The following is a 27,379-nucleotide window of genomic DNA, read 5'->3' as shown; positions in this document are numbered from 1 at the left end:
GTACCCAAACAGACGCCAGAGTTTGGCGACTAGGGGATTTTCACAATAACTTTATTGCAGTGTTAATGTAAGCCTACTTTTAAGACTAATAAAAAAATGTACACAAGTTACAAAATATATCTTGCACTATAATGTTCTTGGTAAATACACAACCCATGTAAACCAACATGCCAACTGTGGTCAGGCACACCACTCTGAAACCAAGTGCCAGATGCCACCAAATACAACTTCTGTGGATTTCTCATCAAACTCCCCCCAGATGGTTACCTCACTGTAAGTCAACTGGTCTCACTGGAATCTTACTTCAACCAGAGTGATTACAAGCTCCACTTTCGAAAAATTAAGCCATGGAATCTTCTCCCAGATAATGCTTTCTCTTGGATGCCTTCACCAAGGATTCATTTTCAGGATTTCAGCCTCTTTTCAGTATTCCACTGCCTTGGATTGCCATGTGCATTCAAGTTTCCACACAACCTCTCGGTAGCCAGCCACACCTACAGAACACCACTGCTTCACAGGATGTATTAAGACGGTCGGATTACTTTAGATATTTGGCTCTCATTAACCAATTTCTCCAGGCATGCACATTTCTACTGTCTTTATCTGGGAACCTCCCTCTACTTTTAACATCAGTAAACAGAACCATGTTCGGATTTCACTTGTTTGTCCCTTTGACTTCACCCTCGTTGGGGCCTCTCCCTGGTTTCTAGAACTATCTGTCCTTTAATTCGTGGGATGTGTTTTCTGCCCCTTAATCCATTGCCTTGCCTCCACTGCTAACTTCTATGGCAGCTGCTTTCTTCTTGGGTACCTGGTTCCAACTGAACTGCGAGTGCTTAATTTTTTTCTTTACCTCTATAATGCATTTATATCGTAAACATTTAATCATAATGCAGGCGCAGTTTGAAATGAAACCAAAACCCATAGATATGCAGGTACCTTTGCTTAATGTGAAACTAAGTTTTAACGCTTTCTTATACAGAAACACAGAATTAAATTTGGAGTTGTACTTTATTTTTGTTAGGGTACTGATCAGAAATCCCAAAGTATGTTATGAAGTCAGACTAGATTCCAACAATTTTCTATTTTGGCATAAGCGTGAAGATAGGATGTTTCACTCCAGGCACAATTCTACTGACAAACAAGAAAGCTTTTATCAAAATCAAGTTTGTTTAACAACACAGTTTAGTTATTACAAATAAATTAGTTTGTCTTTTAACAATTGAACAATACTTAAATATGACAAGATACAATTCTTAACTGTTAATTTAACAGAGTTCCAATCAAGCAGAATTTCCCTTTTAGTCTTAAAGCTGTCTTTATAATTAGCAAAACACAAGCATCCTTGTTTGTGACTTGGGTGAACAGTCCTGGAGCTTTCCGGAGACCTCTGGCAGCCCAGGCAGCACCTACTTGTATTTTAAAAGGCAGCAGAAACTGGCTTTCATGCAAGATTAGTTCCTCCCATTAATCACATTACACTGCTCCTGACAATCAACCTAATCAAAATCTCACAAGAGTCTGCATACCTAGTTTAAAATCCCAGGTGAACCCAAATAAAGGGTCCAGTAACAAAGTAATACATTCGTATCTAAAATCAATTATTAGGCTGCATTCTTAGCACCTGCTGTATGTTCACTAGTCAAATTGACTCTTGTAATAAAACACTGCCTCTTAAAGCAACTCCACCTTGTTCATAAAATATATCAAAATAGCAGATACCCACAAATGCAAATACAGATTACTTAAAACTCCTTCTGTTTCCTGACATGTGCACATTAATTGTAAAGTTTCTATCGAACACCTTTCTTAACTCTAATCTTCAAAAACTGAAATACAATGAATTGAAAATTTAAGTATTTTTAAAACTACAGTTCTGCGTACCCATTTGTGTCTTTATCACACCTTGTTTTCTCATATTCATTTGCCCTTTTAATGTTGCTCCTCCATAAACTAATTCTTTTTTTTTCTTATTTTCTCTATGATTGTTATGCTGCTTTAAAGACCTAGTCTCACCTGAAGCTGACCATGTCCACTCAGATTGAAAAAAAATGGGCATGGCAAGTTTTCACTGATGGAAAGTATTTGGTCATTAAATTGAGCTGGCTTTGGAAAAACAGTGCAATTTCAGGTGTAATTTGTATCCAGTTTCCTGATTGTTTAAAGTGTGTTTTTAGTGAGAAAAACTGATAGCCAAACCTTTTTTGAAAAGTGAAGACAAAAATGTCATAAGTAATCCTGCTTCAGTTTATAATGTGAGGTCTCAAAGACTAATGAATGTGCACGATAGAAAAATGTTTCAGTGATGTACTTATACTACCAGTGCTCAGCTCCACTGTTGGTGTGAATTATATGAATAATTTTGCTGAGTTCTTGAAGTTTAAATGCGTTGGTGAGTGCTTCTGGTTTCCTTTTGCAATGGGATGGGCTAAGGAAGGAAAACTAGAACATGAGATTTTTTTTGCTTAGGGCACTAACTTAATCCAGGAGCAGGTTGATCAATTTTCCATCCAAACACTAAGTAAAAAGTGTCCCTTGAAGGGAATAGTGTAAGGAAAATGTTGTTACAGTGATTGGGGGGGTGGGGGACAGTTGTGGGAAGAGAAGCTAAGCCATGGGCACTTTATTTAAAACAAAAATCCTATTGTATTCATAGAATTGTACCAGTGTTGTTTACTTGGCTGAATAGGATCCACTGTGCTTGCACTGTAGGTTGAGCAGTTAGATTGGATTACATGATTCTTGGCAGGCTCTCTATCATTCCATGACGTTTGAGTACTATTGCCAGCATTCTCTGTGACATGTATAGAGTTGCCTGATTGGGACACTTATCTGGTACTCACCTTTCCTGTTTCTCTTTTGATCTTGAGAGCTTTGTAGTAATACTTGCCTTTCTGCTGAGTTGATTGAAGAATTTTGTATGATTTAAGAGCATGAGAAATGTTTGTCATCTGCAGCTTTCACCCATTTCTGTCTTCCGTTTTATTGTAGTTTCTACCCCAGGGGCAGCGTGGTAGCACAGTCGTTAGCACTGCTGCTTCACAGCTCCAGGGACCTGGGTTCAATTCCCGGCTTGGGTCACTGTCTGTGTGGAGTTTGCACGTTCTCGTATCTGCGTGCGTTTCCTCCGGGTGGTCCGGTTTCCTCCCATATTCCAAAGCTGTGCGTGTTAGGTTGATTGGCCGTGCTAAAAATTGCCTCTTCGTGTTCTGAGATGTGTAGGTTAAAGGGATTAGTGGGTAAATGTGTAGGGCCTGGGTGGGAATGTGGTTGGTGCAGACTCGATGGGCCAAATGGCCTCTTTCTGCACTGTAGGGTTTCTATGATTTCTACTTATGATACCCAGCCCCTAACCAATTGGAAATGTAAATGGCCTGCTGCTTGTGCTGTTCCTCATCTGTGAAAGAGCAACTATTGCATTTACTGTAATGCCTTCCCACTTTCTGTGCTTCCTCTCCCCACCCCAAAGCGCACAGATTGAAGCTGAAGTTGCACGTTTGGTCAGCTAAGCTGTAGGAGAGAAACAGAAAATGGTGGAAGTTGTCTGCAGATCTGACAGTACTGTGGAGATAGAAACATGAAGCAGGAATATGCCACTCAGCCATTCGAGCTTGCGCCACCATTTGTTACAGTAATGGCTGATCATCAAATTCAATAATCTGATCCCCACCCACCCCCCTCCCTCCGCCATCTCAGTTCTAAAAGGTTTATTCCTTATCCTCAAACTGTGACCATCTATGGGATCTCCTCTAAACTTCGATTAAGATAATCCTAACCGATTTAGTCTCTCCTCATATAACAGACCTGCCATCCCAGGAAAAAGCCTGGTAAACCACCCTGTACTCCATCTATAGCAAGACATCCTTCCTCGGATAGCAATAATTAAAATTTTAAGCGATGACTCTGTCACTTTTGATGCAATGCCATATTTGGCTATCTCCATGATGGTGCATCAGTGCAACAAGTGACTACATTGTTTTCTTTGAACGCTTGAAGTGGTGAAAAAAAGTTTTCTCATGAAAATATTGTGCTTGTATACTCTTACATTATGCATGTTTATATAAGCTAAAGCATACTGTACAATAAACATTGGTAGATCTATCTCAAATAATATGCATAAACCAAAACATAATACTCATATTGCTTGCTGACCAAGAGGTGAAGGGTCAACCTGGAATATTGGGACACATGGCCTAATTCTGTATTTTAGCGTCTAATGTGTTTTTAGATTGCTTTAATTCATGTACACAAAATGCTGGGTTTTAATACCTCTGTTTGTAATTGTGAAGTAAAGTTTATGTACATCTAACTCTGTACATTTTTTATATGCCTTAAAAGCATTGGAAACAGTTTTGGGAGTTTTTTTTGTGCAGATAAGAAGTACTACCCAGAGCCCATTATTTTCCTTTGTAGTCGTTCAGTGATGCTTCAAATGTTATAATTAGGAATCTATTCTGCACATTTCCCCTCTTCCGAGGACAGCTTCAAGATTTTTGAATTATGTAAAATTTACAATGAATAGCGCACCAGAATGTAGATGAACATTGGCGTGCCTGGTTTTGAAACTGATGTGATTTCCCTGAAGATATAGTTAGCACTGAGCTGAAGAATTTTGGTAGTATTATTGCTAAATATACAAAAATGTGTTTTCTCTCTAAGTTATTTCTTAAGTATCCACAGTACGTTGCGAGCAAATCCATTGGATCACTGTAGTGCAGAAGGAGGCCATTCAGTCCATCAAATTCACACTGACTCTCCAAAAGAGCATCTTATCCAGGTCCACTGCACCTATCTGATCCTTGTAACCTCGCACAATTACCATGGACGGTCCACTTAAGCTGCCGATCTTTCTATTGTGGGAGCAAACTGGAGGAAATCCATGAAGAGATGGGAAGAATGTGCAAACTTCACACACAGTCACCCAAGACTGGAATCAAACCCGGCTCCCTGGTGCTGTGAGGCAGCAACGTGAACCACTATGCTACTGTGCTGCCCAAATATGGTAGACTCATAAAGAAATTCTCATTATCAATGAATTGAGTAAGGGTTGGCTTTTGCTTGTTTTGATCGTCACTATTATTTAACTCCAAATTGGTGAAGCTGCAATGCAGTTCTCTTTTCCTTGGGTTCGAAGCTTTGAATCTAGTTCAGACAGACCACCTAAAAACTATTTACACTCCTTGTACCAGAGATACTTTAGTTGAGCTGGGAACCTTTTAATCCGGCTGCTGACGGATACAAAAGCACACAAGTTTACCCCTTATTTGGATGCTAGTTGCAGTAACTACAGTAACTTGCGCTTTATGCAATGCATTAACATGATGAATTGCCCCAAGATTTTTTTTGAGGCAAATGGACTGATCAGCAGTTAGAATAATTGCAAAAGGTGACTGAATTAATGGAAAGAATCATTTTGAGGAAACTTTTTAAGGTAGGAAGGCTTGGGGGAAGAGTTCCTGAGGTTATAGCCTGATTTGATAACTCTGGTTGACAGTGAGGATGAGTGTCTTGGGTACAGAAAGATAGATGAGATGGTAAATGGGCCGATAAGTGGCAGATGGACCTTAACCCTGAAAAGTGTGAGGTGATACACTTTGGAAGGAGTAATTTGACAAGGAAGTATACTATGAAAGGTCTGACACTAGGAAATTACGAAGAACAAAGGGAACTTGGCATGTTTGTCCATAGATCTCTGAAGGCGGAAAGGCAGGTTAATAGGGTGGTGAAAAGGGCATATGGCACACTCGCTTTTTTTCAATTGGGGTACAGATTGCCAAGGCAGCGGGAAATGTAGACAGAGTCAATGGGTGGGAGGCTGGTTTGCATGATGGATTGGGCCACATTCACAACCTTTTCTAGTTCCTTGCGGTCTTGGGCAGAGTAGGAGCTGTACCAAGCTGTGATACAACCAGAAAGAATGCTTTCTATGGTGCATCTGTAAAAGTTGGTGAGAGTTGTAGCTGATATGCCAAATTTCCGTAGTCTTCTTAGAAAGTAGAGGCATCTGTAGGCTTTCTTAACTACAGAGCCCACATGTGGTACCAGGGCAGGTGGTTGGTGATCTGGACACTTAAAAACCTGAAGCTCTCAACCCTTTCTATTTCGTCCCTGTTGATGTAGGCAGGGACATGTTCTCCTTTTACACTTCCTGAAGTCGATGACAAGCTCCTTTGTTTTGTCAACATGACAGAGATTGTCATTGCACCAGATCCTTCATCTCATTCCTGTACTGTTCAACTAAGAGGAACAGCTGCTCCCTCTCCATCCTGGCCATGCCCTTGAACACCTCAATCAGGTTGCCTCAGTGTTTTTTCCAGAGAAAACAACTCAAGCTTATCGAACCTCTCTTGATAACTTAAATGTTCCATCCCAGGCAACATCTGGGTGAGTCTCCTCTGCACCCCTTCCAGTGTGTTCATTTCCTTCCTCTAAATATGGTGATCAGCAGCGCATACAGTACATAGTTGTGGTCTCACCAAAGTTCTATACAACTCCACCGTGACCTCGGCAGCCTCGGTAAACTAGCCAGCATAATTAAGGACCCCATGCACCCCAGACATTCTGTCTTCCTCCTCCTTCCTTTGGGAAAAAGGTACAAATGTCTGAAGTCACGTACCAACCGACTCAAGAACAGCTTCTTCGTTATGCTGAATGGACTTACCTTGCATTAAGTTGGTCTTTCTCTATACTCTAGCTATGACTGTAACACTACATTTTGCACTCTCTCATTTCCTTCTCCATGATCAGTATGCTCTGTATAGCATGCAAGAAACAATATTTTCTCTGTTAACTAATACATGTGACAATAAAGCAAATCAAAATGATCAGTTAAGAGGGGACATGAGTTAAAAGTGAGAGATGGGAGGCTTAGGGGAGATTTGAGGAAAATCATTGTTACCCAGAGGGTGGTGATGGCCTGGAATGCACTGCATGGAAGGGTGGTGGAGGCAGGATGTCTCAATCCTTTTAAAAAGTACCTGGATGAGTACTTGGCACACCACAACATTCAAGACGATAGGCCAAGTGCGGGTACATGGGATTAGTTGGGCAGGTGAGGACCTTTTAATGCATCGGTGCGAACTCGATGCGTTGAAGGGCCTCTTCTGCACATAGGGATCTGTGATAGAAATTCTGCAATAAAAATAATTTATTTACATGTCTGCAGCAACAAGGAGATGGAGAAATAAGATGAAATGCAAGTGATGTTATTATAGAGAGGAGCAAGGAGATCTTTTTAAAAAGAAAGCAGATTATGTAGCTTTGAAATACACTGCTGCAGCTGGTGATTGAAACAGACTGTATCAACATTTAAGAATGAGTTAGATGGTTGAAGACGAAGAACAATGTAGAAACAAACTGGCATATGCAATTAGAACTTGTTGAATGGCCTTTTCCATGCTGTTCTAGATTTTTCTATTGCAATATTACGAAGGCAATATCTGTCCGATTTACTAATTTGGAATGAATGCCAAGAATTTTAATATTCACAGGCTGGTGTATAACTTTATTGTATGCTTTCTTAAAATCCAAATGAATTATTTGCACAATGTAACATCAGTTGCTAGTTAAGTTACAACCTCATAGTCAGCAGACTGAGCCATAACCTCTTGCTTAACATGGATGAAACTTAAGCTAAATGTGAAAAGCTGGTATAAGAAATAATCTGCAAACCTTTTCAGTACATCAAAACGTTGACTTCTTAGCTGTACAAGTTATTTAAACAAAATGACTCGGATAAACTAGCTTTGCCCACATATATTCTGCTCCCAATATTCTGGCTGCTTTCTCCTAAATCTCCTGAGATCTAGAGCCCCCTGCATCGCAGAGGAAGGAAGATGAGCGAAGGTAGCACAGAAGTATTTGCAAATAAGGATCACTAATTTGCCTGAGTTGAAACCGAAAACTTCAGAAAACTTCAAAATGAGAAAAAAAATTGTTCAATTGGACTGTAAAATTCAGTCTGAAATGGGAATGCTTTGGTAACTTGGAGCAGTAAACTGTGCAAAGGATCTTAACTGATAGAAAGGTGAACTTGCCACTATCAACAAACTCATTCTTACTAATAAGGCTATGATAGAATCTGCTGAAGTATGTTTTGCTGGTAATGACAAGCACAGTGAGCTATGTTCTTAAAAGCTTGTTGGTATAATAACATTTATATTTTACAGTTGTCAATTTTATGCAGTGTTACAGTTTAAAAATGAAAATTGCTCCAGTTCTTTTCAAAATTCTCAAATTAGATAGACTGGTACTTGTAGAAATCTTGTCAAATGTTTGTGATTTTATTTATTTCTCTCCAGCTCCATGAATGAAGTTGTGCACACGTCACCTACAATTGGCAGTAATGTAGAAGAGATAGTGGTGAATAACACACATTTTCTGATGTGGGATATCGGAGGTCAGGAATCACTGCGTTCATCATGGAACACCTACTATACCAATACAGAGGTAAGATTCAACTTGAAGCTCTTTACAACAATATCGCTGTGAAACAAGATGTCCTGATAATCTCCTTTCGTTACACATTCTGTGAATTTTGTTAAATTAATGTGCAAAGATTATCTCAAACCTCTTTTAAGATAACAAATGCATTGATGTTCCAACATACTCTGCTAGAAATATGGAAACTGATTTTTTCAAAATTAAACTTTTCTCTGTCTATGCACCCCAGCTTTTAATAGCTTTAGTTGCTGCATTTTTGGTTTCATTGAACTAAGCATGAAGGCCCCCAGATTGCTCTCTTGTGTTATCTCCTTTACCTAGCTTTATTATCTTGCAGTGGTCCATTTTGAAGGTTTGGTTGATTGGCTATGCTAAATTGTCCCTCAGTGTCAGGGGATTACAGGGATAGGGCCTGGTAGGATTGTTGTCAGCTCGATGGGCCAAATGGCCTCCTGCACTGTAGGGATTCTATATTAGTCACTATTTGCCACAACTTTCCAAACCATTCAGATTTCTTGGTTAATACAAAGCTAGGAGGGGAAAATGCGTCAAGCAAAACTGTCAGCTGCAAACGAATAGAGACAGGTTAAATGAATTGATCTAAAGATGTAAAATGTGGGGAACTTTGAAATCATCCGCTTTGGTAGCAAGCATAGAAGAGCAGGAAATTTTTTAAAAGAACAAAGACCTACACAGCTTGGTAGTTAGACGGACTTAGGTGTTCTTGTCCATTACAGAAATTAACATGCAGGTACAGCAAGCCATTAGAATGACAAATGGTACATTAGCCTTTATTACAAGAGGACTGTAAGAGTAAGGAAATCTTGGTTGAAATAATTAGGGTTTTGTTGAGACCACATCTGGAATATTGTAGACAGTTTTGACCTCCTTACCCAAGGGAAAGTATGTGTGGTTTGGTTTTTCACTCTTTTAAAAGCCTCTAACTAATATTTTCTTTAACCAATCTAATATTTACTTGTTTGCATCAGCATCCATTTTTTCTATGAGGGTCTTGGTTAAGGTTCTGTGCACCAAAGGCATATCAGTACAAGATTGGGTTGCTCATTGTGGGCTGAATTTTGAGGCTGCGCAGCACAAGGACTAATGTGCAGCAGATGGCTTAATAATAACAAGTGCATAAGTAGAAATCACAGGCAAAATGCATGTAATTTCCCCATATTCTGAAGTTCAGTGTTTCTATAGAAAATCCACTTTCATGCTTTTCAATTCTATCAATGTGCCAAAATTCTGAATTTGACTCATATTCCCTTAAAATGTGCCTTTCTAAAATTATATTTATGTTGTATTGATCCATTATTCTATAATGGATGTCACCTTAAACTTGACTGCATTGTTACTATAGTATTTTGATTCTGGCCTTTACATTTTCTGAACTCATTTAATATCAGATCTAATTGCTCATCTTGTCTTATCCACTGACTATCGTTCAGTGCAATAATCCCGAGTTGGATCTGGAATTATGTTTCACATCTGTAGTTAATTTAACTTGTAACAACTGAGTATGATCCTATGCATGCTTCCTTGTATTTGTCTACAAAGTTCTCCTCCTGGCTTTGTAGTCTACAATTAGTGTATGTAGCCATGTTTCTTTTCTGCTCCTTCCTTAGACCTGGACAGAAGGTTTCAACTTTATCTGTATTGGATGCCACATAGGTCCATCTTCATTCTAATCAACTGCTTTTCCACACACAAGTCACCACCAGCTGTCCCTCGCTTTTTTTCCTGTATCTAGTGTGTTGATCCATGTTGTTATTGACCTTAATATCTGCAGTACCAAACATTGCCTGTCCTGTGTTATTTCCAAGATTCCTATAATCTATCATAGAACTAGAGGCATCCGTTTTCCTGGGTGGTTTAATTTATAATTTTTACATACGGTCAAATCTTTATATTCCAACACCTACCAGCCCTGGCCCTGAACCATTGACATCAGCTTTCTGTGCTTCAACTACCTCCAGATTATTTTCCCTCTTCCTCTTTCTGTTCACTTTGAATCTTTCTCTACCTTTTTATGGCTTTAATTCCCTCCAGTTGCCTTATTGACCCTTTTCTGAAAAGACATTTTTTTTGAACTTGGGGTTCCCTGTGCCCCAGATGCTTCTGATCCTGCAGATCAAGAATTAACTGTTTGGTCCGCAATGTCATGCCAGTTACCTCAGAGACAAGCCTTCCCAAGATCTTCACCTTTGAAGAATATGCCATCATCTTTATCAGTAGCTACCTAATTCACATGAAGCTATCCTACCTGGAGAACTGAATCTGTGTCAATATCCCAGCAACCTGAAACTGTTGCTATTAAAGTGTCTTTCTAACCATATAGTGATGTGTCCAGTCTGCTTCTCACCCAAACAGGTGATGTGGGAAATGAACGACTCACATTTCCATTTGTTTAAATTCTCACCTTAGAATGTTAAAAACTGCCATCATATTTCATCCGAAAGGATTGGTGGACATTTTAATTCAGTGGAAAATTGACCAAACATGAGGCTGGATCGAGAAATTTGATTTCCTGTCCAATTGTTAATGGCACGCTTTCCTTTTAACGTATAATGACTGGCTAAGCTCTAGACAGGAACAGGAGGATTGCCCATGTTGTTAATATGTGTGTAAGTGGTGCTAACAGTTCACTCTTCCTATGATAATGGAGGCATGAACTTTAATATAATTTATGCTTCACCTGGATATGGAGTTGCCAGTGTTGGACTGGAGTAGACACAGTAAATAGTCTCACAATGCCAGATTAAAGCCCAATAAGATTTTGACCTGATGTTGTGAGACTACTTAATGATTCACATTGTCAGTTCTGGAGAATTGGCTCACTCACTTGATTTCATAGAATCATTGCAGTGCAGAAGGAGGCCATTCAGCCCATCGAGTCTGCACTGACAACAATCCCACTCGGGCCCTATCCCCTCAACCCCATGTATTTACTCTGCTATTCCTACTGACACTAAGGGACCATTTAGCATGGCCAGTCAACCTAACCTGCACATCTTTGGAGTGTGGGAGGAAACTGAGGCACCTACAGCAAATGCACGCTGACTTGGGGGTAATGTGCCAATTCCATACCACAGTGACTCGAGGAGTGAATTGAACCTGGCCCTGGCTTTGTTAGGCAGCAGTACTAACCACTTTGGGTGATTTTGTAGCTAATTAAAAATTGCACCCATCCGGTCTTAGTCGGTGCTTTGCAGCACAAGAAGCCACTTGCTAGCTTCATATACTTGCAACAGTATGCCATAACTATACAACTATTGGTTATATAAACTAGCTGTAATTATATTGTTAATAAAATCATTACATCTGTTTTGGTTCTTAATGAATGTGTTTTAGTTTGTGATCGTGGTTGTGGACAGCATGGACAGGGAGAGGATAGCTATAACCAGAGATGAGCTCTACAAAATGTTGGCACATGAGGTAAGCGTTTTGATTATTTGTTCAAATTATCCAGGTATTTGATGTTGCTTCTTCTGAATTGTACATTACTTGGAAATGAACAGAATTTAATTGGTAAATAAACCATTACTCCCCTAGTATAGACACTTGCTACATGTTGGTATACATAAAGGAATTTCTTTAGGATTATCATTTCTATGCATCTCTGCCAAAAACAGTCGATACATAATTGAAGATGTTTTAATACCACTAAAGAAAATGGATTTTTTTTAATTAAAGGAATACAAACACTTCATTAAATGTAATTTACATCATTTGATCTCCCTTTTAACTACTGAGTGGTGGATTTATTTTTTTCTGTGAAAGCAGCAAGATGTTTTGGTTTGGAACTATTCTACAGTTTGGCATGAAGGTCATAATTAGAATTGATTGTATAAATATCTCAACTACATGTCAGTAATGCATCTTCAGAAAGAGGTCTAAAGTGACTTTCCTTGAATTAAATTTACATTGACTTAAAATTTAGGTAGGAAATCTAATTTTTTTTCATTCTACCAGAGCATTTTTTCCTGCTCCCTTTTAAAGTTGTCCAATTTTTATAAAGTAGATTTGTCGTCCTCTATCTATAATTCTTTCGCTCAGCAATGCATCCATTCTGTCACATCAGAACATGCCCTCAGTGTCTCACACCGAATGTCATGTGCAAAATCTGAGTGGTTGCAATGAGGCCTTGTCAAATTATGAAATATTTAATTGACCAAGTGTGAATGAATCCAAAGTAAGATTCGATTCATAATTAGCAAGGAGAAATTAATAAGTAGCACAGAACAACAGTGAAATTATTCTGTTTCATTTCCCCCAGAGCTACCGACCATGAACTGACAAGCTGATCAAGTTGTTCCAACTGTTTGGCTTTCATCCCAACTTGTTACAGTTTACAATTTTATTTTCATCCCAAACAGGTCACCTGCCACATTAGATATTCTATGTACATTTACTTAATGTCCTTGGGTTGTCATTTTACTGTTACACGCAAGAGAGAATCTTGGCTAATTTCATGCTCAAAATCCATTTTCAGGGCAGGATTTTCATCCAGTCAAGAGCACAGAGGGGCAGCTCTAAGGAGAGTGGGTAGTTGAGGTGTTCACCATGAGTGTCAGGCATTGAGAAGCAGAAGACTACAAGGAAATTTTAAACTGAGTTTGGGCAGAAAATGGTGGTGAGGATGGATAAGCCGAGCAGTATATGGATGGGGAATGGAGGTGAGGTGGCACTGTGAGAGCTGTCCATAGTCAAGAGATTGTAAAGGTATCATTGTCTCATAATGGAATGAATAAAGCTGCATCTTCATGTAGGGGGAGATGGCAGAAAGAAGTGGTTAGTGTGAAGGGCAGGACAGAATTGTTTTGCGAAGAGAAGGGTGGGGGGGACGGGGCGTTGTAGAGGAGTGTAAGTCAAAATTAAACTTGCCAAAAAGTACAATGTCATTCAGTGTGGAAGCTGAGATTGCATAAAAGGGATACATTTCTGATTATGCTATAGGAAATAGGCTCAGTGTCGGAATGGAAATGATAGCATTAATCATAAGGAGTAGACAAATTTAGAAATGCATTATAGAAAAATGTATATCCCAAATAAGCAATGTATTTTGACCAAACTAGAAGAGCGATTCCTATTGCATTGCAGGACTACATGTCAAAAAAGAATTTATTGGCCATGTTGGGGATGACCTAAAAATTTTGATTTTAAAATAAATAATGCAGCAAATATAGTTGCAGTTTATTTTCCTTTTATTAATTGATTATCCTTCTAATGATTATGAACAGTACAAAAACAAGTTCCTCTTGATTATATTTTACTTTATCTTGTATTACTTCCTCAGGATGTGCCAAGATACTTCATGTACAGTGAGTTATATTGACTGTTTAGTCACCATTATATAGTTAAACACAGTTGTCAATTTTTACAACAAGATTTCACAAAGAGCACTTGAGATGAATGACCAGTTGAGCGAGGAATATTGGCCTGGGTTGTAGGAAAGCTGCCAGTTCCTTGTGGAATTGTGCTATTGGACCTTTTTTTACATTAATCTGAACCATTCTGATTAATTTCTCATTTTGATAGATTGCACTCTCAACAATTCCCTGAGTAATACTTTTAGAGCAACAAAGGTTATGTATGCACAGTGTTCAATTCCTGAAGCTGGATTTGAATCTACAAGTTCTTCACTCCTGTGAATTTTCTGAGTTGGCATGGCTGATTATTTCAAATTATTATTCATTGCTTTAACCGCTAAGTTTATGTGTTTATTAATTCAAATCATTGGATAGTTTTTCTTTTGCTGAGAGGTGGCAGATGGCGTTTAATGCGGAAAAGTGTGAGGTAATTCACTTTGACAGGAATAACAGATGTGTAGAGTACAGGACTAACGGTAGGACTCTGAATAGTGTTGATGAACAGAGGGATCTAGGTGTATGTGTACATAGATCCCTGAAAGTTGGGAATCAAGTAGATAAGATTGTTAGGAAGGCATACGGTGTCTTGGCGTTTGTTGGTAGGGGGATTGAATTTAGGAGCCGCAACGTCATGTTGCAACTGTACAAAACTCTGGTGCGTCCGCACTTGGAGTATTGTGTGCAGTTCTGGTCCCCACATTATAGGAAGGATGTGGAGGCATTGGAGAGGGTGCAGAGGAGGTTTACAAGGATGTTGCCTGGTATGGAGGGAAGATCCTATGAGGAGAGACTGAGGGATTTGAGGTTGTTTTCGTTAGAAAGAAGGCGGCTAAGAGGGGACCTTATTGAAACATACAAGATGATTAGAGGTTTAGATAGGGTGGACAGTGATAGCCTTTTCCCTCGGATGGAGAAAGCTAGCACGAGGGGGCATAGCTTTAAATTAAGGGGTGGTGGTTATAGGATGGATGTCAGAAGTAGGTTCTTTACCCAGAGGGTGGTGAGGGATTGGAATGCCCTGCCTGCTGCAGTTGTAGATGCGCCTAGTTTGGGGGCGTTTAAGAGATCCGTGGATAGGTTTATGGATGGAAAGGGATTGGTTTAGGTTAGAGGGTCATTGCTTTTTAATTGGTTGGCGCAACATCGTGGGCTGAAGGGCCTGTTCTGCGCTGTAATGTTCTATGTTCTATGTTTTAGGAGCAGTTATTACAAAACATCACGACTAATGGATGAAGAGAAATGTTAAATGTTGAAATTATTAATTGTAATTGAAATGTACACAAAAGTATTGCTCTGTAGTGATGTAGATTCTCTGGGTGCTAAAATACACAGTGAGCTCACTCTGGTCCTAAATAGGAGTTGGCATCGAATAAGTCTAATTTTAACATTTATTAAAAACCTAATACTATTTATTACGTTCCCCTGAAGGTTCAAAGTCACAAATAAGGCTTGGTCTGCAGTTTTGTTGTTTTGGGGGAGGGAGAAGGATAAAGAATTCAGGAAGGAAGGATCCAGACACTGTTTTGAGCCTTATTTGTTACCTGTCAAAAGTACTGAGTGCTGAGATACTTGTCTTTGCTGTAAGTTTTTTAAATTATAACATGCACATTCTTAGAGTGAAACAGCACAGAAATGAAATGCCTTTATTAATTTGACTGCTTGCACCTCAGCTCTCTTAGGAATTTAGTCCAGCATTCGTTTGGACCAGGACCAGGAGAAGGAGCAGACGATTCAGCCCCTCAGGCCTCCTCCGCCATTCAATGCAGTTGAGGCTGATCTCATCTCGACCTTCCTGCCTGGTCCCCATAACCCTTCAAATATATATATCTGGTTGAATAAATCCTGAAAATACACTGCCGCTGTAATATAGTAAAAAGTCTGACAACACCAGGTTTTAGTCCAACCTATTTATTTGATAATATACTCACAAGCTTTCGAGGGACACCCTCTTCGTCAGGTGAATGGAGAGTTCTGGCCTCAGACAGAGCATATAAAGCACAGACAGTTTAGAGATTAGAGATTACTCAATTAGAGATTAATCTCTAATCTCTAAACTGTCTGTGCTTTATATGCTCTGTCTGAGGCCAGAACTCTCCATTCACCTGACGAAGAGGGTGTCCCTCGAAAGCTTGTGAGTATATTATCAAATAAATAGGTTGGACTAAAACCTGGTGTTGTCAGACTTTTTACTGTGTTTACGCCAGTCCAACGCCGGCATACCCACATCATGGCTGTAATATAGGCCAGGGGTTTCCTCATCTGCTCCTGTTCTGCCACCATAATTTCACCAGGACTGTGATGGAAATTAATTGACATTTATGTCATCAGAGTTTCTGCTAGACTCGTGAAGTTATAGGGATAGTGGGAGAGTAATTTTGAGAGGATCCCCACTCTTTTAAATTTTGCATGCATAAATAATCCTTAAAATAATTGTACAGAATTAAATCCCGAAAGATCAAAAATGGTCATGTTTTGTTTTGTGAACCACGCGAGAAGTAAGGTATGAGCCTTCTGTAAGCAAGTTTTCTAGGTCAAAAACCTGAATTTTAAAAAAATTCTGTGTTGGTCTGGGTTGTTCAAAATGGGAGAATGTCAATTGTTCCTCATAAACCTACTGCCAAAAGAAATTTGAATTTGCATCAAGAAAGAGAATAAGGCTGACGTTATCTCTGAATTTCAGAAGAATGCCATGAGTTCACTGCTCATTGATCTGATTGTTTTTGGCATCGCTGATTTTTGTTGATTCAGATTTTTGTTGACTCAGTGAAGCCTTATTTTGTTTGGTAGAATTATTTGAAAGTCAAGAATCTTGAACAACTGCCTGCAGCTGTTTTCCTAAGTCATAAAAGCAGCACTCAGACTTTGATGGATTTTACTTCTGTTTGAATTGAGTGCAGTGCTCAAAGGCTATTTGGTGTCAGCTTGGCTGAGTTGACAGCATTCTTACCTCTGAGTCACAAGATTGTGGATTCGAGTATAAGTTAGCTGAGTGCTCATGTGCAATAAGGCGAAGTGCTGCATTTTCAGAGGTTGAGTGTTTTGGATCACAGGCATGAAGCATGGCTGCGTTGTGATTACTGTCCAGGGTTGCTTATAATGTTTGAAAAGCATCAGAGTAACTTCCTGCTGAAACAGTCATCTAGCTCCCCTAATGAAGAGGTTGAACATGAACATTCAGCAGATTGCTCCCTGAAGGATCTTGATACATGGGAAACAATTGTCATTGTCAACCTACCTAGAATTGCCACAGAATCAGATTCTTTGGCCTGAATACCAACATGTTAGTGTCCAACCTTCACATGAGCTGTCACTATCATCCCATGCTCACTCTCTTTATTCCTCTTTGCTTCAACCACCCACCTAATCTATTCCTAAATGTTTCAAGCACTAACTCGGATCATGCATACCACAGTCTAACAATGTCCTGTTTTAAAAAAAAGGTTTCTCTAGCTCTGTCATAAATCACTTTAACAGAAGATTAATGTATGTTTCTTGTTGTAGAACCCTTAGTCATTAGAAAATGTCTATTTCTATCTACTCACTCATTCATTCTTTAATAATTTTATGTTCCTATTATTTCTCCTGTTCTTACAAATTTTCTTTTGTATTTCTGTATACCCAGCAGTATCTAAGCAAACCTGTGGTGTACCCTCACTTTTGCTTCAATGTTCTTCCTGTAGTGCAATGTACAAAACCATCCACCAACTTCCAGCTGTGGTATTAATCTTTCGTCTACATTCACAATACAGCTAACATTTGTATTTTATGCCTCTGAATGACTGACTGCATTTCAAAGCGCTTGAATATTTCTGTCAGAGATAAGGGGCTATGTAAATACAAATCTTGTTGGTTATTTAATCTCGTGAATTGTATTTGACAATAATTTTTACGTGAAGTGGGGCTCTGCATGTGTACTTGGGTGAACATGCAGAAATTGATCTCCCAAGCATGTGTTATAAGTGCAGCATTATTAAAAACATGCTATGTAAAATTTGTAAATTTGTATGATCTTGTGCATATTGTGCCAAAACTGAGCAGTGTTGCAGTTGGAATATTTTAGTATTAGTCAGTGGTTGATATCGTTTACCAGCAAAAACATAAAGCATGATTTCCTTTCAGGCTTTTAAGTTTTTAATGCACCAGACAAAACATTTTGACAATGTTTAGTATGTAATATGATTTAGACCTGATATTGGGGCAGAGGTGTGCGTTTTCAGACTACGACCTTAGTCAACAAACATTTTCTTGCCACCTTATATCTGCAATTTTGCACACATGAACAGGAGTTGTATGATCAATATATAACTGCCTATAGAGAATGAAATGCAACTCTTCCCTCCCTTTCACCGTGCTGGCACCTTGAAACTACTAGCAATGAACCTGTGCTATTCTTCCAAAACTGGTTTTTGTGTGATAAACATTTCTTGTCCCACAGTTTTGAAGAAATTATTTCACAATTTTAAAGTCTGTTCTTAAAAAATTGATTTTAAAATCTCGTCCAATATGAAGACATAAAATGCATAGTGTTTTCCCAGAGTAATAACAATATTCTGTATATTGCAATTCAGGATCTGAAGAAAGCAGGACTGCTGATCTTTGCCAACAAACAAGATGTTAAAGAATGCATGACTGTAGCTGAAATCTCTCAATATCTTAAATTAACCTCTATTAAAGATCATCAGTGGCACATTCAAGCTTGCTGTGCTCTGACGGGAGAAGGGTGAGTGGTTAGAATTTTACTGTTTAGGTTTGTTTTTGGGTATGTATGTAATACAAGGAAAATAAATCTGGCAGCCTGGAGTTGGGCATTTCTTTTAATGAGACTCAGCTGCTCTAAAGTAGCCATTTATCTCATTTCTTTATTGCACTTGTTAAGGAGCTAGATGTTGCAGAAAGTAGCAGATTGTTTTGAAGTACTAATTTGCACCTAGTTTGCCTTTTTGTTCCAAATTGTGTGTGAGATGCTGATCTTTTGCACATTTGCATACAAATAGATTCCATGATGTTGAACTGTATTTGTAGTAAGTGCTCTGTCTGCCTTTGCAGGTTATGTCAGGGATTAGAATGGATGACGTCAAGACTTAAAGTCAGATGACCTCCAAGGATCAGGATGCACGGACCATTAATATCTAAACTATATATCTCTTCCAGTGGTAACAGATCCATGCTTGCTGGATTCATTGGTATTTATTTTTCAGACTGAATAAAGTTTACTACTTTCACACTTGTTTCAAGTACAAGTTTGGAAAGACTTTCCTTAAGGATCAAGATTGAGTTCAAGACTTGGAATTCAATTGATCATTTGTAGCTTTTCTTTTAAAGATGGCTGTGATTAATTGACGTTTTTTTTTGGAACCAGCACATTCTGCTCAGGGTAGAGTTTTATAGTATTTGGTAAGTATTCGGAGGGGGAAGAAGTTGATTTGTATTCCAACATTGTCATATGAATTGCTTGCCACTTTCTATGTTAAATAAAAGAAGCTATGATCTCAATGGAACACTGTTATACTGTTCACAGCTGAAAATTCCAAGTTCTGGTTGAACTATCTGTTGCTGTTATGACCTGGTTTTATCTGACATCGCTGTGCTGTGAAGAAACTTAGATATTATAGCCATTATTCTTTGATTTTAGAGTGAACAACAAAACGTTTTATATAATTTTCTCTAAACTACAAAGGAATGCTTTGGGAATGAGTTGCATGACGCAAGGCAGATTAATATTAACGTCACTGAAAATATTATCAACTTTGTACTGGGAAGTGGGCATACGAGTACTTGTATTTTAAATTCTTTACCTTGACACTATCTGTCCACAAATTGTGTCATGAGTTGTATCATGAGAAAATTAATGGGCAATTTGGAAAGTCCTTAATATAATTGCAGAGTTTCTTCACACTGAATATCAGCAGTTTAGCACAATAAGACTTTGGTCCATCAAAGTTCAAAGACGCGCTGCCGACTTCCTGATCTCATTCTGCTGTACTTTCACCAAAAATGAACCTGTTTTTAGATATATTTTTCTTTTCACCTGATCGGCTTTGAAACTTTGTTAAACATGGGCAAAATTAATTTTCGTGTGTCTTTGTACATCATTTGAATCCCCGACAAAAGTTGTTTCTACTGCAAGTTTAAAACTTTCTTTGCAATATTTTATAGTACCTGGTTAACTGGGATTAATATGGAGATCAATCAAGTCCCAATTATAGTCAAAGACGATGTGGTAAAAATTTTGCAGTGTCGGACTAGTATCGACCAACTGTGTGTTAAATCAAGACTTAAAAGTTCACTGCCTTTAGAGATTGGGATTTGTGGACGATAGGATTTTGCACAGAAGCTTCCTTCAGGCTTTGAACCATACTGAAGCCTGTGATCCTAAATTACAAAATTTTTAATGGGTGGGGTCAGAAAGTGGGAAGAGCAATCCCAATCAACTCAACCCAGAATTTTGACCTTGAGGATACTGTGATGCATAGTTATTGAATAGAAGAACTTGTGTAAAACTTCAAATGAGAAATGTCAATTCTGATGTTATATATAATATATTTGTACGTGGTTGCTCTCCTCATTGATCCAGTAGGTCTATGTTTCTTTCTGTGAAGAACCTCTAGGAAGCTGATCTTCAATGAGCATCCAAGCTGCATTCTTGCATGTTTACTGCATTATTTAAAAAAAAACTTGTGCAAATCTTCAGGTTTCAGCACCAGAAAAAAATGAAAATGGAAGGAGCATCAACCACATTTTAAAGTAAATGGTTGTATTATAGGTGTATTTATTCTTCCTCAAGTGTTCAATGCACATTTCATTAGATGCAAAATGTTCTCAATTGTATGAAGACACTAAATGTAAAATGATCAATTTCTTTGGTACCAGTACATTACTGATTAATGGTTTATGGAATAACTATTCCAATTCAAATTTGCACAGGGTGAAATTGACTTTTTAATTTTTTGCTACAATACAGTTCATGAGATCGATTATGTATATTGTAAATTTGAATTCATGAAAGCAACCTATATCATGAGTAAAATTGGATTTCACTAACCCCAATGTGCTATAATTTGTTTTGTGTAACAGAAAAAAGATAGCACACCAATGACATGAAAAAGCAAGCTAATATTACACACTTGATATCTGTATTTTGGCAACAATTAGAACTAATTCAGTTTACAAAAATGTCAGTACTGCGTTGTACTTTGATTTTTCTTTTATTTTCAAGATGTGGGTGATACAGGGAAATATTTAGTAACCAACACTCTTTTCCCCTTGGACTTGGGCATCAGCCTGAGATGTGTGTAGGCCAGACTGGGTTGGGGTGGTAAGTTCTCTTTTCTAAGGGACATTCTTGAACCAGTTATGACAATTCAGCAGCTTCCATGGTTGTAAGGCTTGCAAGGAGCCACGATCAAATTTTGATGGCCCTTGCACAGATTTGTAAGGCTGAATGTGTTACTGCTTTGAGATGCTGGAACTCTTGTCACAATTCGATTTCAGAAAATGTTCACTATTGCTTGATTCATTTTAAAATTAGACAGGACAGATTCCATGTTGTCTGATCAACTGGACTACAGAATTGCCAACTGATCTTGTACTTCATACTGTCAAGGATGGAGACTTGTTAATATGTTATTCTGTTTTATTTGGAATGCGATCAAAGTATCAAGTTTATTCAGTCTGTCTTCTGTTGGAATCTTGCCAGCCCAATCTGATATGTTCATCATGTTTATCAACACATTGGTCCTTCTTGTTGGAAGATTTGTAGTTTGAAGTTTGACAGTCTGAAACATTTTGATGCGTTCACAGTATAAATACAAATGTTTTAAAATAGATATCAGATTTATTCCACAACATCTTTCTCCAAAACCAAATAAATATTTGAAATATTTACTTCTGAAATATTACTTTTTGAGCAAGATTTATTTAGGCTACTGCCTCCTAGTGAAATGCTCAGTTAAAACCCCAAATGTTTTATTGAATACTTATATTTTTACTTGATAGTTATAGAATCAGAATGGTTCCAGGAAAGGAGGAGGCCATTTGGCACGTCAAGTCAATGCAGGCTCTGTGCGATTCAGTCAGTCCCAGTTCTTTCTCTGTAGTTTTGAGATATTCATTTTCCTCTTCAGGTGCTTAGCCAATTCCCTTGTGAAAGACGCACAGTAGAATCTTCCCCCACCACTGTTCCAGGCAATGCGTTTCAAAAGTTTTAACCACTGGCTGCATTTAAAAAAAAATCTTCCTCTTGTGGCCTTTGACTCTTTTGTCAAACCACTTTAAATTGTAACCCTTCTGCCAAAGAGAGCAGTTTTGCTCTATCTACTCAGCTGGACCCTCATGATTTTGAACATCTTTCAAATTTCGTCTTCTCTAAAGGCGAGCAATCCTAATGTCTTCAATCTAACCACGTAATTGAAGTCCCCCATCCATCGAACCGTTCTTTTAATGTTTTCCGTGCACAACCCAAAGCCTTCATATGCTTTCTAAAGTCTGGTACCCAAAATTCAGACCAATCCAGTATTTTGGTAAAAGTTCATTTATATTTTACTTGTTTTGGTACTCTTTGCCATTTTAATAATGCTTAGGATTTTGTACACTTCTTTAGTCACTTTTGAACTTGTCCTGCTGTCATCAATGATCTGTGCATGTTATTCTTCAGAATTGTATCCTGTGGCTTATGTTGCCTCTCCTTATTATTCCTATCAAAATAAATCACTTTGCACTTCTCTGTGTTAACTTAAAGGGCAGCACGGTAGCACAGTGGTTAGCACTGCTGTCTCAGAGGGCCAAGGACCCAGGTTCGATTCCTAACTTGGATCACTGTCTGGAATTTGCACATTCTCCCCATGGGTGTCCTCTGGGTGCTCTGGCTTCCCCTCTCAGCCCAAAAGACGTGCTGGCTAGGCAATGCTAAATTCTCCCTTGGTGTACCCTAACAGGCTCCAGACTGTGAGGGGCTAGGGGGTTTTTCATTGTACCTTCATTGCTGTGTGAATGTAAGCCTACTTTTGACTAATAAATAAACTTTAACTTTGCACCTGCAACATGTCCACTCATTCCACCTGCGCGCCTGTCTTGAAGTCTATCATTTGCCTCATCACAATTCACTATGCTTTCAAATTTTCTGTCATTGTGAAGTTTTGAAATTGTGCTCTGTTCATCCAAGTTTCATCCATTAGTATGAATCAGAAAAAGCAGTCTTGGTACTAAAAGGAAAGGCTGAAAGGAATATATTTTGTAAGTGTCTTGTCACAGATTCTGAAAATGGTTCAAGTTTACTTATTTTCATAGCAGTGTTACTAACATTGTCAATTTTCACAAGAAATACATTTTAATGGAGTAAGCCCTAACCTTCCAAACTTCTGCACATTGCCAATACGCAGATGATAACATTCACAATCTTTGAATCTGCAGCTGCCTGTAAGAATTACGTTACACACCTTGATGTACTCTATCCCGCGCTCAAATTCATTTTTAAGATGGACGAATCTAAAGTACTCCCCTTTCTCGATGTGCAAGTTGACAAATCCACTAATGCGTTCTCTACAGCTGTCTACCACAAACCTACCTCCACTGCGCACACGTGTGGGTTTTGTATACTATCAGCAAATTTACAAATAGGGTTATAGCCATTTCTTCACAATGCAGCTCGAAATACAGTGCATCAAAGCTGTCTTGCAGGCTAGTCGTTATCCCAATCAGATCATTTCCTGTGTCTGAGGCAAATGAGCCAAACATTTGGCCGTGTACATCACCCTATGTACTTTGAACTATTCTGGAAAGGCAAAGTATCTCAAAAAATTTGAACAGAATAATCAAGCGGCACGACTGATATTTTCAATTAAAAGGATGCTGCAGTCAGTCGAAAGGGACAGTCTGGGCACTGTATATGAATTTCCATGCTGATGCAGAGGCCATACATGCCAGCAAATATCTGATCAAATCAAAGAGCATGTTCCTTCAGCTGTTTGTGACAGGCAGGAAAGCACAGAAAACACTCAATTAGCTCACGATTACTTACCTAAAACCCAAAATGAAATGTGAACTGTTTGCTGCAATTGCTGAACCATCCCGAGTGTGCTGAAGTTGTCATAAACAAATTTAAGATCATTAGTAATGAGCTTGAAATGTGGCTCAGGTATGTTTGTTAGAAGCAACATGTTCAAGTCGCCTTGCTTTTTTTTTGAATCATGGGTGTCCTGTAGTTCTGCATTGTTTTCTCCATGGCAAGGCATTGGCCAAAGTCGACAACCAATCAATACCCTTTTCAGCTGTAGTATAAATTGTGACCATTTCATCCAATTCCTGCAGTGCAGGAGGCGGCCGTTCAGGGAGTGCAGAGGAGGTTTACTAGGCTGATACCGGAGTTGAGGGGATTGAGCTATGAGGAGAGGCTGAATAAACTAGGCTTGTACTCGTTAGAGTTTAGAAGAATGAGGGGAGATCTCATTGAGACGTATAAGATGATGAATGGGATGGATAGGATAGAGGTGGAGAGACTCTTCCCGCTCAAAAAAGACAGTAGGACTAGGGGGCACAGCCTCAAGATAAAGGGGAGGCGGTTTAGAACGGAGTTGAGGAGGAACTTCTTCACTCAAAGGGTGGTGAATCTCTGGAATTCTCTGCCCGTTGAAGTGGTGGAGGCTGCCTCGCTAAATATTTTTAAGAAGCGGGTTGATGGGTTCTTGATAAGAGAGGGGATTAAGGGTTATGGGGAGAGGGCGGGAAAGTGGAACTGAGCCACAACAGATCAGCCATGATCTTATTGAATGGCGGGGCAGGCTCGAAGGGCTAGATGGCCTACTCCTGCTCCTATTTCTTATGTTCTTATGTTCTATTGAGTCTACACCGACCCAAATCCACCCAGGCCATATCCCCACGAACCCACATATTTACTCCTCTAATGCCCCTTGCACGAGCATTAGTTTAGCATGGCCAATCAAGCTAACCCGCACACCTTTGGACAGTGAGAGGAAACCCATGCAGAAACGGGGAGAATGTGCAAATTCCACACAAACTGACCGGAGGCCGGAATTGAACCCAGGTCCCTGGCGCTGTGAGGCAGGAGTGCTAACCACTGTGCCACAATGCTGCCCATGGCAGCCTCAGCAATATTGTAAGTTGTGTACTAACAGTGATGTGTGGAATCGTTACTTGTGTATGAGCCTGTTGGGGCAGCTAAGAAAATCCATTTTGCTGTTGGCCACGATTAACTCTAAAATGACAATTGATGACCAAAATAATTTAAAGTGATCAAGGTTTTTTTGTCTGTCTTCATTTTTCTTGCCCCCACTCTTTCCCCCTATTGTATTCCTCCTTTCCTTACCTTTAATCCCTCTTTGCTTCCCCTTCCCCTGCCCCTCCCCTTTCTCAATTTTGCCCCTCTCCCACGCACCTACCTTCCCTACCCCCACATCATCTGTCACAGCTTCTCTGATTTTAACTTCTCCACCGTTTGACCATTCACACCCTTTATTCTCTCTATGGACTGCCATTTGCAGCCCTTTCTCCTGGTTTCTGTTGTTATGACTCATCTTTCATTTCCTCACCCTTCAGTATAAACATTTCCCACTTTCTATGCCTTTTCAGCTTTGACATAGGGTCATCTGGACGCGTAACATCAGCTCTTTGCTTTCCTTCCAGATGTTGCCAGACCTGCTGAGATTTTCCAGCATTTTGCAACTTGTTACAAATTAGTAATGATCATTAACTGCTATAGTCATCAACAGTCCTTCAGCCAGGTCCCACACATTTGTTGTTGGGTTGTGTTTTTCAGTTGTTCTTTACCACCACATGGTGTTGTAATTTAAAACTAAATTACCTATTGGTCCTTCCATTGCACCAATTGTTTAGTAATAGTCTTGCAATAAATGTTAAACATATTGCAGACTTCATATCTAGAACTGCAAGGAAATAGTTTACCATATTGGATTGTTAGAAACAGGAGTAGGAATATTTTTTGAAGGGGCACATTCTTATTCCAGTGCAGGGAAGAATTTTATTGGTATGCTATTATGCATTTTCCATAATCCATTTTTGACTAAGTATCTTACTTAATACAGAACATTGCCATAGCAAAAGGAGGAATTTCACCTATGAATTTATTGATAGAGTTTGCAAACTCTACACAGTGACCCAAGCCGGGAGTCAGACCCAGGTCCCTGGAGTTGTAGGGCAGCAATGTAACCACTGTGCCACCCCTTCATAGGATATACAGCATAGTAACAAGCCTTCATAGGATACGCACAGTAGCAAGCCTACGTAGGATATACACAGAAACAGTCCTATATAGAATGTACAGCATAGAAACAAGCACCCATAGGATATACAGCACAGGAACAAGCCTACATAGAAACATAGCACAGAAACAAGCCTACATAAGATGTACAGCACAGCAACAAGCTTGCATAGAATATACAGCACAGGAACAAGACTGCACAGGATACACAGCACAGTAACAAGCCTACATTAGATAAAGAGCACAGGAATAAGCGTACATGGCATATACAGACAAGAACAAGCCATTCAGTTCAAAGACTCCATGTTGGCATTTATGTTCCACCTGAACCTCCCCACATCCTTACATGTAAACGTAACAGCATAACTCTCTGCCTCCTTTGCATGCTTATTTAGCCTCCCCTTGATGTCATCCATAGTGTTAACCATTATCTATACTATTCAATCATTCCCATGGTAGAGTTTCACGTCTTTTACTCTGGGAAAAGAATTCTGAATTCTCTACCAACTGAAGGCGGTAAGGGGTCTTCCATCTGGAGGCCGTCATCCTGTTTTTTAAATATTAAGTTAACTACTTGCTAGTCTTGGATTGAGATAATATGTATGAATTTCAAATGATTTAAACTACATAGGAATTTTCTGCCTTTGTGCCATCAAATTATTGTGTATAAAAATTATAGAAGATTTGTTCCCTTAAGTGTATGTATTGTTTTTTGGGAATATTTTCAACAAATGTCAAACACCCCTGTAAAGAGCACAAAGGGCTTTTGAATAATATAGCATTCCCAGAAAGGTGGTTGTATTTCATTGAAATTATTTTCTGCTAAATCAGTTGGAAAGAAATTCCATATGCAAGATTGCAATAAAATGCCTTTGCATTGTGTAAACTATTTAATATCCTAAATCCATCATGCTTTACTAGTATATCTAGTTGACAAAGCAATCAACTAGATTAATGTCAGATCTATGTTAAATGTTGACTTTATTCAGATTTTAATTAAACAAAACACCGTTATTCTTTTGAGTTGCTGGTAACATTTTGTTGCAAGTCTTGATGGCTTATGTTTTTAGCTCAGGTACTTGCAGAGCTTAGAACACAAAGCCTCTAAAAAACCCAGAGCCATCATCCAAAATGCAATATTTTGAGGTGTCATCCAGAACAGATTTAATCAAGCTGTGCAAATTGTCTTTCTTAATATGAGCTAACGAAAAAGATATTGGATTCTTAGATGCTTTACCATCTTTCCTGGCTGTCCCAGTTTGCTTGATTTTCAAAATGTAGTCACCTTCAAAGAGCAGAATTATATACAACAAATGTAATAAATGCTCATTTT

At 38.9% G+C, this 27,379-nt stretch overlaps 1 protein-coding gene across 1 annotated transcript in view; it reads left to right on the top strand.

The window, feature by feature from the left end:
- Positions 1 to 22,843, top strand: part of arl5a (ADP-ribosylation factor-like 5A) — a 41,642-nt gene extending 18,799 nt beyond the window's left edge. The window contains exons 3-6 of the mRNA XM_080199454.1: positions 8,301 to 8,448; positions 11,797 to 11,880; positions 18,383 to 18,534; positions 18,861 to 22,843. Coding sequence (XP_080055580.1) covers positions 8,301 to 8,448; positions 11,797 to 11,880; positions 18,383 to 18,534; positions 18,861 to 18,909 — 433 coding nt within the window. The 3' untranslated portion in view covers positions 18,910 to 22,843. The remainder of the gene's footprint in view (positions 1 to 8,300; positions 8,449 to 11,796; positions 11,881 to 18,382; positions 18,535 to 18,860) is intronic.
- Positions 22,844 to 27,379: the final 4,536 nt, after the last annotated feature.

The sequence above is a fragment of the Carcharhinus amblyrhynchos genome, chromosome 11 (genome assembly GCF_965287045.1).
Source record: "Carcharhinus amblyrhynchos chromosome 11, sCarAmb.v2.hapA, whole genome shotgun sequence".
In the NCBI taxonomy this organism is placed as follows: domain Eukaryota; kingdom Metazoa; phylum Chordata; class Chondrichthyes; order Carcharhiniformes; family Carcharhinidae; genus Carcharhinus; species Carcharhinus amblyrhynchos.
The sequence above is the reverse complement of the archived record's forward strand: the minus strand, read 5'-3'. Positions and strand labels throughout refer to the sequence as shown.